General features: G+C 48.9%; 1 protein-coding gene across 1 annotated transcript; it reads right to left on the bottom strand.

Annotated features, from left to right (window-relative positions):
• Positions 1 to 850: 850 nt before the first annotated feature.
• On the bottom strand, positions 851 to 10,464 carry RPS19BP1 (ribosomal protein S19 binding protein 1). Its single transcript, XM_009647857.2, has 5 exons — positions 10,347 to 10,464; positions 10,131 to 10,255; positions 9,768 to 9,899; positions 4,898 to 8,794; positions 851 to 3,336 (listed from the first exon to the last, which is right to left on the bottom strand). The coding sequence occupies exons 1-4, from the start codon at positions 10,393 to 10,395 to the stop codon at positions 8,660 to 8,662; spliced, it is 441 nt and encodes a 146-aa protein (XP_009646152.1). The 5' UTR covers positions 10,396 to 10,464; the 3' UTR covers positions 851 to 3,336; positions 4,898 to 8,659.
• Between the last annotated feature and the right edge of the window lie 1,493 nt (positions 10,465 to 11,957).

Genomic DNA, 11,957 nt, shown 5'->3' on the forward strand with positions numbered 1-11,957 from the left:
TGATGGCGCCTGCCCGTTACATGCTGCAGAGGACTCAAACACAACGATGAGAGGCAGGAGCCTGTGTGGCAGGGTGGTTTCTGCCTGAAGTTACCAATTAGGGCCCTTCTGTTAGCGGGTAACTTTATGGTCCAGCCACTCGATGCAAGGAAATTTTTTTGTGGTGGGTTCTGGTTCTGTGAGATTCTGAACGTCAGCGAAATTCCACATCCAGTGTGGCCATCCTCTGCTAATAGAGGATTTGGGACATGCCGCTTTTAATCATTTTGTGTGTGAGGGGTTTTTTTTTTTTTGGCCACTGATACCCAGATTTAGCAGCTCCTAATCCCTTCTTGGCCTGCTGGAGGCAGCTTTGGCACGTGGACGTGCGCGTCCTTCCCTTGAGGAGTTAAGATTCCTTCTCACTTGCACTGACACGACCCTGTAAGCTGCCCAGCTGAGGCACCTGCATGTCCCAGCCCGGCTGGCACGCACACACAGCGCGATGGCTTTGGGACCAGCTTCAGCCAGCGCTGGGCTCCAAGGAAAAGGTCCCTAATGTTATTTAAAATAGGAATATATTTTTTTTTTGTCCAATGGCAGCCTCGTGGGGGTCCAGGTTTCTGCCACTCAAGCTAGGGCCGTAGTCCTCCAGCCCTATGCATCACCCAAGCCATTAGCTGGTGTGTGAGGTGGGGTAAGAGCCCTGTGCTCGGGGGGCTGCTGCGTGAGGCTCCTCTGGCAGGCAGATGAAGAAGGTGTGGCAATGAAGGCACGCACTCCGAGTTCATGCACAAGCTGAAGCGGAATCGGAATCACTTTATTTAATTTTTTATTTTAACTTTTATACTGATCACAAAACAAAGCCACTGCTTTTCTCTTATCACCTAGCTAGTTGGCAAGCGCAGGGTCCAAGCCTTATATGGAAGCAAAGCTCATCTTGCAAAGTCCATTGGTCATAGCATTGACCTCGCTTTTCTCACTTAGCTCTTGTTTTACTTCTCCCATGGCTTGCGGCCAACAAGACAAAGGATATCTCCGGTGTCCAGCTCAGCCACCGCATCTGCGGATTCTGTACTTGTTCCCACAAGAAGGTACCTGCTGGCAGCAGGCAGCTCTGCTCGCTGGCGGCAAGGGCTGAGCGGGCCAGGCCCTCGGTGGTGACTGGACCTGTCTGTGCTTGCAGCTGGTGCCTGGGTGACATGGCTGCTATTTAAATTGCAGTGAAAAGTCTCCCTGTCAGGAGATAGGGCTCATGCCACATTGGAAGTGGTGTGGGTACCCAAGACCCTCACCTTGGGTTTTGTGAGGCAGCGAGTTCTCTGTTGTTTGAGTAGTCTCAGCCTGGACTCCTCAACTTCATGGGAGCATCTGCCCATCTCTCACCTCCCAGGTAAGTGCTCTGCATGATACAAGTGCAAAGTGCTGCAAGTTGGCAAGCACATTGAGGTGCTGCTTTGCTCTCCAGAGCTTACTGGTGACTTCATGCAGGGATGAGGGACTGTTCTGTTTTGGGAGGTAAAGTGACCTAATAGGTTTCTTTCAGATCAGCTGGACCTGCAAGGCTGGGGACAACAGGGATAATTAGAGGCAGGAAAGCCCCCATGAGCAGACAGTCTTGACCTTGATGGGTCAAATCTGCGCTTTAAGGTGCTTGGTCTCAGCTGAGCCACAGAAAACATGGTAACCGGTAGGAGTGTATGAGCAAGTGGCTTCTCTGTGCAGGGCAAACTCTTCTCCTCCCCAAACTGATCCCCCCTTCCAAACATGAGGCAACCACTTCCACTTCCCTTAGAGCCATTGCAACTTCTGCTTTAAACCTGGCAGCAGCCCAGGCTGCGGGGGCAGTGGTTGTATTTTGTAGCCCTTACTCAACTTTCCCAAAGCCTGGAAAGATTGTCAGCACATCTACCCCCCCATCCCACGCCGTGGCAGGGCCATCTGCGAGCCAGCCCTGACTAAAATAAATTTTTCTTTGAGTCCATGCTTTTCAGGCAGATGGGGAAATGTCTGTGCTGGCCAGTAAATACACGATTCTCATTTCTACAGCCCTCCAGAGAATATGTGCCTCCAATTTACCAAATCACCCTCACTCCAGGGAATGAAGATAAGAGCTGGAACAGGAGACAAGGAATACATGACGCACCCGTGCTGCTTTGCTCTCTGCCCTGTGTATCCATGTATGCATTTTATAGGGCTCCTTGCAGGAGAACCAGAAACCTGCCTTTAAAGAGTGGTTGGCATCGTTACTGTTTGCTGAGGCTCTGAGCTTGCAGCTTTGCAGAGGCAGACAATATGGTAACCTTATGCAACGCCTGCTGAAATGACGCCGTGTTTCCATACATAGTAACTTAGTCAAGATTTTACGCTGGCTAGAGATTAGGGCGGACTCTTCCTCCGCGTTTTTCATTTAGCCTTTTCCCCAGGGCTTGCGTTAGGCACAGCCAGCATCACACCACTTGGCTCTGCAGCCCAGCAGCTTGCCCAACCTGCCACAGGAACACCAAGGACACCGTCGCATCACAAACCCCAGCCCACGGGAGAAAGAGCCTCGTGGCCTCCTGCCTGGTGACTGATTTTGTATTTTGCAAACTGCAGGAGCTGCTGCCTTTTTCTCACAGCCTCTCAGAACAAATATGCTTCAGTCAAATCCTTGTGGCTTGCACACAGCATGATTCCATGTCTAGAAATAGATTGTAGTGCATGAAATGCAGGCTTTACCTACCCCCGGAGGAGCCCAGTTCTTCTACATACTTGGAAACAGCAGAATTCCCCCAATCTACGTTATATAAAAGCTATTTGAATCTGAAGTTGGCACGGCCAGTGGGATTTCTGTCTCAGTTATTTTTCCTCTGAATTAAGGGCAGTGAAGTGGACTTCACATGCGCAGCGTGCATGACCCTCAGGCTGCCGATCCCTTAGGTAATTTTGTACTACGTGGTAAACCGGAGTCCGATGCTCCCCCACACAACCAAACAAGCCCCAGTGGTTCACGGCTCGCAAAGCTGCTCTGACAGCAGACGGCCTCTTCTCACGCACTTGTTTCTGCTGTTATCACGATATTTATAACTACCTTCCTCTTCGCCCTTGCCTTTAGAGAGACCCAGGTGCTTGCACTTCTGTTTGCAAATGAAAAGACGAAACCACCACCGCTGACTTCATCACATGCCTGTGTGGAGAACCAGATGCACCTTTGCACTTACAAGAATAAATCCCCAGCTGCAGCTTTGCAGAATGAAGAAAGAATGACAATAAAATCTTCCAAATAGCTTTTGCCATGGCAGAAAGCCCAGAAATAGCTGCAAGGACAGGCTGTCCTTTGTGAGATGAATGCTCCCTCAGTGCCACTGAGCTGGACTGGTAGAAAGAAAAGGTGGGTTATTCTGATCGAAATGATTCCACACAGTGATAGTCCGGCCACAAGTCCCCTCTCCCCTAGCCCCAAACCCATGTTTGCAGTCATGTGCCTCTTGAAAAAAAAATACACTTCTTGTCTCACCCGCGTTTCCCACAGCCTTGTTAAGTATTGTCTCACCTTTTTTTTTTTAGGTATGGTCCAGTTTCTGTTCTTGACATATGCATACGCTTTCTCGGTTTCAAGATGTCCCTTGCTTTCTCAACCCTCACTGCTGTGTAGCCACCCTTCTTCTCCACTTACTAGACCTGTTTCTAATTCAGAAAGCCTTTTTTGGGGGGATGGGAAATCTGTAAATTTTTGGTCAGAATAACACCAGTTTTCTTTATCTTTCTGTAGGCTTAGGCCTTCAGAAACAACAGGATCTGCACTGTCCTTCCTATATGCATAATTTCCATCTTGTGTATACTAATTTTTTTCTTAATACAGTTCAAGTAGCTTTTGGAGACAACCTACCTTCCTCCATCCTCCTGATGTGTTCACAGCCTTGCTGTGCAGCCCGGAACATATACTCCTGTTACACTTCATTTCCAGTGCAAGGACAGTCTTGGGGTCTTGCCATGAGCATCCCTTGCTGGGCCAAAAAAGCTCATCTTTGCTGACTTTCCTGTTGAAATGCTCCAGGCTGTTTAGTTGGGCCTTGTGATTTAACAGAGGAGTTTGGTCCTCAGCAATCCTATTTGGGCTGCTCAGGTATCCCAGGTATGCTGTCTTTGCATTATTTTCAGTGCGCTCATGCAGTCCCACAAGCCACCGAATGAAGCTGGCTCTACCCACAAGCTCCAATTTCCCTATTACATAGGTGCGTGTTCTCCAAGTAATGGCTAGCCGCCTCTCATTTCTCCTTCAGCTGCTCTTCTCCTCTCTTTTACATGTACACACCCTTTTAAAAATTGGCAGGGAGCGAGTTCCAAGCGCAGCAGACGCGCCAGCTTAATTTATATAGGGCAGAGAATCTCCCAGTTCTGTAACTCCTCTGCATCTCCATTGCAGCACATGGACAGTCAGAGAAAGAGACCTAGTCTTTGCCTCCCATTAAAGGAGGTAAATGAACTTTCTGGCACACAAACGGTGCAGCTCAGGACAGACCAGCTTGGCTAGGTTACTGGTTAGCCCTGCCAACAGCTAATTCGTTCAGAACAAGGTGCGTGTAACCCTGTAGACAGCTGCAGAGCAACCTTCATGCTTTTTATTTCCCCTGCCCCTACCAGTGAGTGGTTGGCACTGTTAATCCTCTTTAATGTAACTATGGATAGACATGCAAACCTTTAATCTGTCTCAAACCTACTAACCCCTCAGCCTGGCTTGGCTGGAGTTCCACATTTTAAGCTGTAAGCAGGCATGAGGCAGCCTGCTGCCTTTTACACTCCCCATTTTTAATTTAACTGATGGGTCTTCTGCCCTCAAAATGAGAAACTTCCTTTTGCAGGAACTTCTCTTCTGTGAGTTACTCAGGGCGCTGCGGCTGTGCACCCTGTCTACAGTAAATAACCAGTCCCTTACCCGAGGCCTTCAGGAGCCCATCAGCATTGTAGGTGCTGATGCTGTGCTGGTCATCAGCAAGGCTGAAATGGCAGTCAGTCATAAAGACTGCCACAAAGACTTCCCCCGCAGCTTTTTCAGCATTTCAAGTCTTGTTTACCTGAGTGAGTTTTACAGTCTGCCTTTGTTCATTTGCAGCCAGGTTTGTTACTGTTGTGCCATTTCAGAGGCAAGAAATTGGTTAGTGTCCTGAGCAAACACGTTTTCTTGGTTTAGATTTGCAGTTCTCACCCCCCCTCCCGATACACATACAACGCTGCTATTAGCTGTTGTTGCTTCCTACACTAAAGGAGTAAAGACTTGCTCATACAGCAGAGGCTGTATCTGCTTACAGTAGCTTGTACCCATCTGAACAAATTTTCCTGTGTGCTTTTCATTCACGTAACAGAGGGAGCAATAGGCCATTAACCGGCTTGATGAATCTTACTCACAACAAGCTAGCTCAACACTGAGCATCTGGGAACTATTCTGCCTCCTCTAAACCATTTCCCTGGAAAGCTTCTACCACATTAATAACACTCCAGAGCTTTTATTTGCATTTATATTAATGCTGCTGCTGCTGCTGCCGCCGCCTCCCATTCCGACTCCCTGCTGCACGTGGGTGGGGATGCACGGTAAGATGGCACCCTCCTCCTTCTTCCCTAGCTCAGCTACCTTTTATTTTCTGCTGCAGGATGCTCAGCTGGTGTCGTAGAGCTGGGAAGAGAGCCAGCAGCCCGATGAGCTCAGCCAGCACATGGCCCTCACCCTGCAGCAGCCGGATGCCTCCTTGCGCTGCCGCTCGCAGCTGCGTGGGAGACAAATGCCATCCAGCAGGTCTGAGGGTTGCGGGCTCCAGCATGTTAGCTTCCAGCGTGGGAACCGGCAGTCGGAGGCCAAGTAGGAAAAGCAGCGATGGCAGCTGCTCCTGCCCCGATCCCTTCTTCTCTCTTTTGTGGGGCAGCAAAGTCTGGCTGCAAGGAACAGAGAGACGGCAGAAGTTGCTCTAAGATAGCCACCTCCCGGGGTCCCAGCACAGCCGAGGAGCTGCCATGCTCTAGGCATAACTCGACCGTGGCTCAGACTGTTGGGCATGTGAGAGGACGCTTAGCTTTAGCTTACCGCCAGGGACCTGCAACAGGCTGGTACCTGTTCCCCCCTCTAGCTTGAAGACATTCCCCTCAGGGGCCACCTCTTGTCCTTACCTATCCAGGGTGCAGGTGGCACTGCTGTTCTTTCGCAGGTGCTCCAGCTCTGCTAGAGAGGTGGAAGGCCAAGGCTAGAACATGCCAGATCTTTGCCCTTGCAGAAGATGCTTTATCTAGAACCATCCATTCACTTCTGCTCGGTTTTCTTTCCTCACGCAAGATGAAGTTTAATTTATTTAAGGATACTGTTGGCTGTACAACAAAGTTTGATTTCAGATGGCAAAAGCCAGTCTGTCAAATACCTTTACCCTCTTCAACAATATAACATCTCATTGCATATAGCCACAAGTATGCTGATTACTTGTGTTGGCCCTAATAGTCTTTCCAGCCAGTAATGAGAGCTCCCATGCAACTTTAAAACTCCACAGATCAGGGAGAGAGAGTGTGTGTGTGTGTGTGTGTGTGTGTGTGTGTGTGTGTGTTATCCTTGTGGAAAACTGCTCTGGGCCCCACTTTAAGGTTCCTCATTAACTTTAAAAGAGCAGCTTTCCTGTTTGCTTCCATTTTCAAGCAAAAAAGCTGGGTTTTGTACAAAAGAGAGTGAACCACATTACCCTAGTGCTCCTTTCTGGAGCAAAGGATGGATTTGGTTTCCTCAGCCTGCAGAAGAAGGGCCAGGAGCTGAACAACCACAAGAAACCAGGGTGTGTAGGAGGCGCTTGTAAAGCAAGTGCAGGGGGTGACATCAAGGACCTCTGTAAGGTCAAGGGAACTGCCAAATACTGAAGATGAGGGCATGAAACAAAATAACAATCCGGAAATCCACACCCTTCAAAAGTCAAGCTGTGGCACAGCCAGCTTTTTCACACTGTTAAATAGCCTCCATCACAGCTCCACGCAGAGCTGCACGTGTTAGACCAGCTCATGCAGCAAGCACAGAGGCTTTAGGGAGACATCTGCTGCATATACATTTTGCTCAACTGCTTTTTCAAACAATAGTGTTCCCATTTCTCTTTTTTTTTTTTTACATGTCTTTTTTAACTTTGGGAATAAGAACAAACTGAAAAGGAAGGAAATTGGTCTTTGAACAGTTCTATATTTACTGCTTTTGGCTGCAGACAGTTGAACTTGATCCTATTACAAGAAATCCCCTCCCATGTGCTATTGCACAATTTCAAGTACACACACTTCAGTTATGTTCACTGTTTCCTCTGTCTGGACCCCATACGTCTGGGTGACTTTCCCTCCCATGCAGACAAGAGGAACAGAACACAACAGAGGAGGTGCAGACTTAAGAGGACAGCACCAGGGATTATAATCAGAGGGCAAGGAAGGGATATCAAATTCCCTCCAGTACTGACATCCAGACAGCTGCTGCTCAGGTCAGCCAAGCCCCTTGTAATCAACTCCTGAGTCTAACTGAAGCTTGATATTAGTCCTTCTCCTTACCTCTTTTTTTCCAAAGGGAACAGAATCACAGAATCGCACACTTCCCATTTTCTTAGGTAAGGGGCAGGAAAGAGCAGGGGCAGGAGCTCCCCAGTAGCATATTGATTTAGCAAGGAAAAGTGTCTGGGACAACACTCCCACCTGCTGGGCCTTCTATTTGTTGCAGCAGTAGTCTAACAAAAAAAAAATAATTCCCTTCAGCCCAGCACCACAACCTCTGGCTCAGAAGCTTTTAACGTTTGGGTTACAACCCTGCCTGGCTACAGGAGCTGGCAGCACCCAGCAGCGGTGCCCTCCTAGTGAGGCTGAACCTCAGTGGGAGGCTCAGGTGTAAGCATCCAAAGGACAACTTTCTCCATGTCAGGCCTCTTTCTTGGAGAGGGGAGACCGTGAGCAGGCAAAACAGAGAAGTCGTCTCTATTCCAGCCTGCACTCTTTGGAGGCCTGAGCATGTCAGATTAAATACATGTGTCAGCATGAATTGGAGAGGCCATTCATACAACTGAGCCACCCTCAAGAGAGGGTATGCCTGGATCCAGAAAAGTGATATGGTTTGTCTTCATCAATCATAGCCTGTCATAGCAATCACTATTACAAAGGTGAAGACAGGCAGTGTCTGCAACAATTATTTTATCAAACAGCATATACAAAGGTTTTGCTATGACTGAAAAACCTGACAGAGCCTGTGATAAGAACAGAAACTGCAAGGCTACTCAGGTTTAACAGTCTTTCAAAGCATCCTTCCCTTCTGATGATATATTACTGCTGGTCCAAAACATTTCTCCATTCAGATACAGCACTTTAAATGCTCCCTGCCAAATAACACAGGTAGCAGAAGCCTTACACCCCGAGGAACGGGAATGAGATTTATATTTGGCTTGGTCCACTCTTCTACATTAAGAATGCAAGACACGTTGGCTGGTGACTATAAGGACAACATATCTGAGAGCCAAGAGAATCTCCACAGCTCTAGCTGGCCAGTAACAAGTTCTGCAGAGATGCAGAGTTTCTTTGCAAGTGTGACATTAAAGCACTTGCTGACAGAGACACATGTCCCATCTCAATCATGCAGAGAAAACTGCCAGTCCTGTGTGCTGAACACTCAGCTGCAGAAAGACTGGAGTTGCGAGAATCCCCGTCATGTTGTTTACGGTCTTCCAAAGTATTCTCTCTCAAATTTACGGAAGTCTTCTTCAGTAAAGACAGTGCCCTCAGGTTTCTTCTTTGCTGCCTTCTCTGGAGGCTGATCTTTCGATTTCCTGCCTCTGTTCTGAGCAAGAACCTTCAGACAATAAAAAAGGAAAAAACAATAGTTATTGTTATCCAGACCAAACCACAAACTGGTGATTTTCAAGCTCACTTGAGGCATCCCTGCTATTCTGCTGGTACCCTGCTATATCCTGGAATGCCTCCAAAGAAAAGTGAGAGGCAATCACCAATGTTAACCAAAGCAGGTCACTGGGACCACAGCAAATATCAACCTACTATTTGGAGCCAAATACGAAACCTACTCCCTGGTAACTGTCACAGAGATAGAAACACTGATTTCAATTCAGACATTTCTAAATCTGTGACCTTCTTTTATCCTGTCTCTCCACAAGACAACCTGAAAACCCAGCAAGTTGTTGGAATTCCCTCAGCATTTTCTAATACACCATCACCTCCTTTCACAACCTCCAGCTTGAGAAACACTGGCTTAAACCACTTGGTTTGTTTATGTAAGTTAAAAGCCCGTATCTCATAGAAATAGCCCAAGATTCTAGCCGTGTCAGCTGTTCTCTTCAAATCCTGGCACAGGCCTACCTTTTGGGGAAGACCACTGGTTAAATTCTCAGGTTATGAGACACACCATTCAAGACAAAATTCCTATTACATGAGCCAGCAGCCCATCTGGTTCCTTGATAAACAGCCTCCAGCTACAGAAAAGGACAAATCAATCACCAGTAAGGAGAGGGTCTGAACCATGGTTTCTTTGCCAGCTGAAGCTATGAAAGATCTTTGGTAATTAGGAAAAGCCAACAGTTGTCAATAGATTTTTATCTAGTATCAGAGAACATTGTGGGGGACAACACAGCAACAAGAGTTTAAAGCTCAGTACAGAAATTGCACACAGAAATTCCTCAAGGCCACTTCCAGACGGAAACCGGACTTGACTCCTTTGCACAGGGTCTGAGCTGGAAGACCTGGGGCTGATTACCATTCACCTGTGTTCTTCAGCAGAAGCAGACCCCCAGACAAAGAAGTGACAGACTTACTTGTTCTGTGATGGCTTTGTTTGCCACAAACCGCCCCTTCAACATGTACTGCAGGTTTTCTCTCAAGTGATTCACGGCCTTCTTCTTGTGATACTCCTCTAGGTCAGAGAAGAGTAGGACAAAACACATCAGCTGCTCATCCAGGAAGCACAAAAGGAGAGACACAGGGGGATCAGCAAGGCCCCGGGAGAAAGAGACACCGCTACAGCTCAGGGACAGGGGTGCTTCCACAGATCTGGCTGTGTTTAAGTGGGGGACACCGGAAGGGCACCCAGGAGGATGGGAAGGGATGGATACAAGCAACCGTGGTGGTGGTGGAGCTGCGGGACACCGCAAGTGAAGCCGGTGCGAAGGCTGTGTCACGACTCTACCCTTGACCGTGGCCTTGTTCCTGCCGGGCTCCTGCTCCCTCTTCCTCCGCCTCGCAGCTCCCGCCGCCCTGGGGCTGTCCGATCCCCCCTGGAGTCCCGGCGGGGCCTTTCTGCGGCCTGCAGCGTGAAGAGGGACGGGGTTACTCAAGCCGTACACGGGGAATAACCGCCTCCCCGCCCGCACATCCCCCGGTCCCCGCGGGCCCACCCGGCTCCTCCAGCAGCTCCAGGCCCCGGCGCAACAGGGAGGCCGACATAACCGCACACTCCGCCGCCGGTGGCCAACTTCCGTCTCGTCGCCACACTTCCGCCCGCGCGTGACACCACTTCCGTCTCCGCAGTGCCACACTTCCGGCGCCGCGCGCGGCCTGGCGCGCATGCGCAGAGGGAGCAGCGGCGGGGGGGGGGGGGGGGGGGGGGGGGTCTGCAGAGCGTGGTCCGGCAGCTGGCCCCCAGCCTCTTTATGTTACATCTTCATGGAGCCACTGCAGCAGAGCCAGGGCTGTGAGGGGCCCCCGCCATCACAGGGATAATAATAAATGCAGGCCGTGTGGAAAGGGGGCGGCCAGCAGCCGTGTCATGGTTTGTCCTGGCAAGGCCCCAAAACCCAGATGTAACTCTATGCCAGACTCCTCAGGCACAGAGGTTCACTCCGCCATAAATTGCATCTATTATCATGGAGCCACTGCAGCAGAGCCAGGGCTGTGAGGGGCCCCCGCCATCACAGGGATAATAATAAATGCAGGCCGTGTGGAAAGGGGGCGGCCAGCAGCCGTGTCATGGTTTGTCCTGGCAAGGCCCCAAAACCCAGATGTAACTCTATGCCAGACTCCTCAGGCACAGAGGTTCACTCCGCCATAAATTGCATCTATTATTCAGTATTACTTTAGTCTATTTATTTAAAGCTTTCCTCCCCCGTTTTCACCCCTCTAGAGACTTGATGCTAATATCTGCTAAATTTAGCTATCATCTGAATAAAGCTTATTCAATTACAGCCGGTGCTGGCACTAACAAGCTGATGCTGGAGAAGAAGGAGAAAGGTTTATTTTCCCTCAGACATGTCCTGCAGGGAGAAAGCGATACAAGCGGCTCTCATTGTTTCTCATAATAATGATCTCTAGTGGGGATAGATAACTGAAACCTCGGTTCATTAAAAGACATTCATTCTCTGGAAATTGTTCTGCCGCCTCTGCAGATGTCACCTCAATGCCTGTCTTTTTATTGTCCATCCTCTTCCACATCCCTCCCTGGATGGATCCCGGCATCCTCTGTCAGTATCTGCCAGCGCGATGGTGCTGATACATTTTTCTGGACAAGACCTACTTGGTGCCCATTCCTGGCTGCAGGGCTGGGGAATGTTAACCACTTACTGCTTGTTCAGCATGTCACTTCTCACTCTTAATTTTCCCTTTACAGTAATGAGGACCATTTTTTTTTTTATTTATTTGAAGGGACAGTCACTGGGTGTGTAACGCAGAGCACTTCTCTATTTTCTTGTTTTCTGTTAGTAGCTAGTGGAAGATAGAGCTTGCTCAGGTCTTAGTTCCCCACCACATTTGTCCCTCCAGTCCTGTGAAAGCTAACGGAGTTACGAGGAGGTGCTTGTAGTTTTGAACAGGAGAAGCTGATGAAGCAATGAGTTAATAGCCTATTGCTGGAATTGAAGAGAGCACTAGAGAGCATTCTAGTCAGCAGAAGATTTGTTACTGCTTGTAAACTCAGATCATCTTTATCTTGGTCAGAGTGAGATAAATGATAGCTGCCAGCGTGATCTTACCGTGAGGAAAGCGTTTCCAAAAATACCTCATCAGTCAAAACT

The sequence above is a fragment of the Egretta garzetta genome, unplaced genomic scaffold, assembly GCF_000687185.1.
Source record: "Egretta garzetta isolate BGI_Z169 unplaced genomic scaffold, ASM68718v1 scaffold51, whole genome shotgun sequence".
Classification (NCBI taxonomy): domain Eukaryota; kingdom Metazoa; phylum Chordata; class Aves; order Pelecaniformes; family Ardeidae; genus Egretta; species Egretta garzetta.